This window comes from Cyprinodon variegatus, unplaced genomic scaffold (assembly GCF_000732505.1).
Source record: "Cyprinodon variegatus isolate N-32 unplaced genomic scaffold, C_variegatus-1.0 Scaffold143, whole genome shotgun sequence".
Classification (NCBI taxonomy): Eukaryota; Metazoa; Chordata; class Actinopteri; order Cyprinodontiformes; family Cyprinodontidae; genus Cyprinodon; species Cyprinodon variegatus.
The window spans coordinates 1,164,748-1,166,516 of record NW_015150596.1 but is presented as its reverse complement, the minus strand read 5'-3'; the positions used below and the strand labels follow the sequence as shown (position 1 = coordinate 1,166,516).

Genomic DNA, 1,769 nt, shown 5'->3' with positions numbered 1-1,769 from the left:
AAAGATGCCTCATCAAGATGCATGAAAATTCTCATAAAGATTCACTTGCTCTCAATTTTTCAGGTCGCATCTCTTCAAAGGCCATCTGTCTGCAGGACCAGCGCACCCAGGTCAACTCCAGCATGTGTAATCCCCACACCAGACCCACACTGGGCTCCCATCTCTGCAACACGCAGCCCTGCCCGGCCTAGTAAGTACTCAGACTGCGTGTGGGTCACAGCTTGTCTTTCTGTGTCCTTGCTTGTGGGAGATGTGGCACCGCGTCTAATGTTGCCAACATTTTTTTGGGCAGTTTTATTATAGGTGCACACACAGACGCACATGTGCACCCTGGTTGTACTGCTCGCTGTGGTCTGCCGCCACTCTGCTCACTCTGTCTTCATCTCCCTCCTCAGCCCGCTCTGTAATTTATCCTTTTTCTCCCGTTTTTTCCTCCTTAAATAGGAAAAATTCAGCAACACAAAGAAGCACTCAGAAACTCTCTGCCATTTCATCTTTTACGTCGTGTTAATGTCATTGACAACGGTTGCTGTTTGATGAGTTGTCCTTTTATTTATTCTGTCTATGAAGAATAAAAATTTCAGCCCAATTTAAAAAGAGGAAATTCCTTTAAATACACCCCTGAAAACTCTCTGGGATCAATATCACCCAATATTAATAGATATTCGTGCAAATTCTGAAACTGTTTATTAAGAATACTTAACTTAAAAAAATACTTTAATAATGTAATACTTAAAAAAGAGCACCAACATTAAAAAAAGTCATAGTCTCAATGAATATTTGAATAACCTGTACTGGTATTACAGAAATCTGAGCAGATTTGGTACTTTTGGGAGATCCTAAGAGTTTTGGATGGAAGGCCTCCATGCCATCACCCTAATCTGTTGCTCCATCCAAGGATTCTCTGTCAGATTTATTTAATAATGATATTTCTGACTGGAAATTACCTTCTGATTCCAGAAAGCGAGAATTATAACGAACCAAAAGGAAGAAATACTCTGAACCTTGTTAGTCTGCATGGCCGCTGCAGCAGCTGATGTCTCCTGTTATGCATTTTTCAGCACAAAGATCTTTGATTTTTCAGCCTAAGACTAACATGTATCTAGTCTAGACAGTGCACTTTATGGTATGCATTTTTCAAAGTGTGTCCATTTAGGAGCCAATGCAGCATGCAAAGGAGCAAACCAAGCGGAATTGCGTTAAAGTAAAGAGTTGCAGGAGCTTTGAATAAATGGGTTCTCCTACAGCATGCAGGCCTCTGTCTGAGGGAACTGGAACTAGCTTGATTTACTACACAGCAGGGATACGCAGCACAGGGTCACAGAAAGTACACACATGGGCACCAGCATGATTCTACTCTGCAAATTAAAGTTCATGTTAACATTTCTCTAAATGTTTTAGTTTTATTTCATAGCTGTCCGGTTTCACCAAAGGTAAGAACATTAATGTATGGGAGAATTATCCTGCCATAATGCAAGAGCACATAAAAACGCAAAACTTATAATGCTCACACTCCAAACATGCGCTCTCTCTCAGATATTTTCTCTTCTCTCTCAAATCTTTGTTTCTTCTCTCAGATTTAATGCTTCTTGCACAGATATTTTCTCCTCTCGCTTGCCTCCTTCTCTTCGTGCACAAACCGCGTTCTGCTCGAGTCTCAGATACGCCCGCAAACCGTCGGCTCTGCTTGCGGATTTTTTCTGCTCTCTCTCGGAATGGATCGGATCATCGCCTAGCAACCTTTCCAGCCAATAGAACGACTGTGATAA

General features: G+C 41.7%; 1 protein-coding gene across 1 annotated transcript in view; it reads left to right on the top strand.

Annotated features, from left to right (window-relative positions):
- Positions 1–1,769, top strand: part of LOC107086106 (A disintegrin and metalloproteinase with thrombospondin motifs 18-like) — a 44,921-nt gene that overhangs the window by 7,296 nt on the left and 35,856 nt on the right. The window contains exon 2 of the mRNA XM_015376853.1: positions 64–190. Within this exon, the coding sequence (XP_015232339.1) occupies positions 64–190 (127 nt within the window). The remainder of the gene's footprint in view (positions 1–63; positions 191–1,769) is intronic.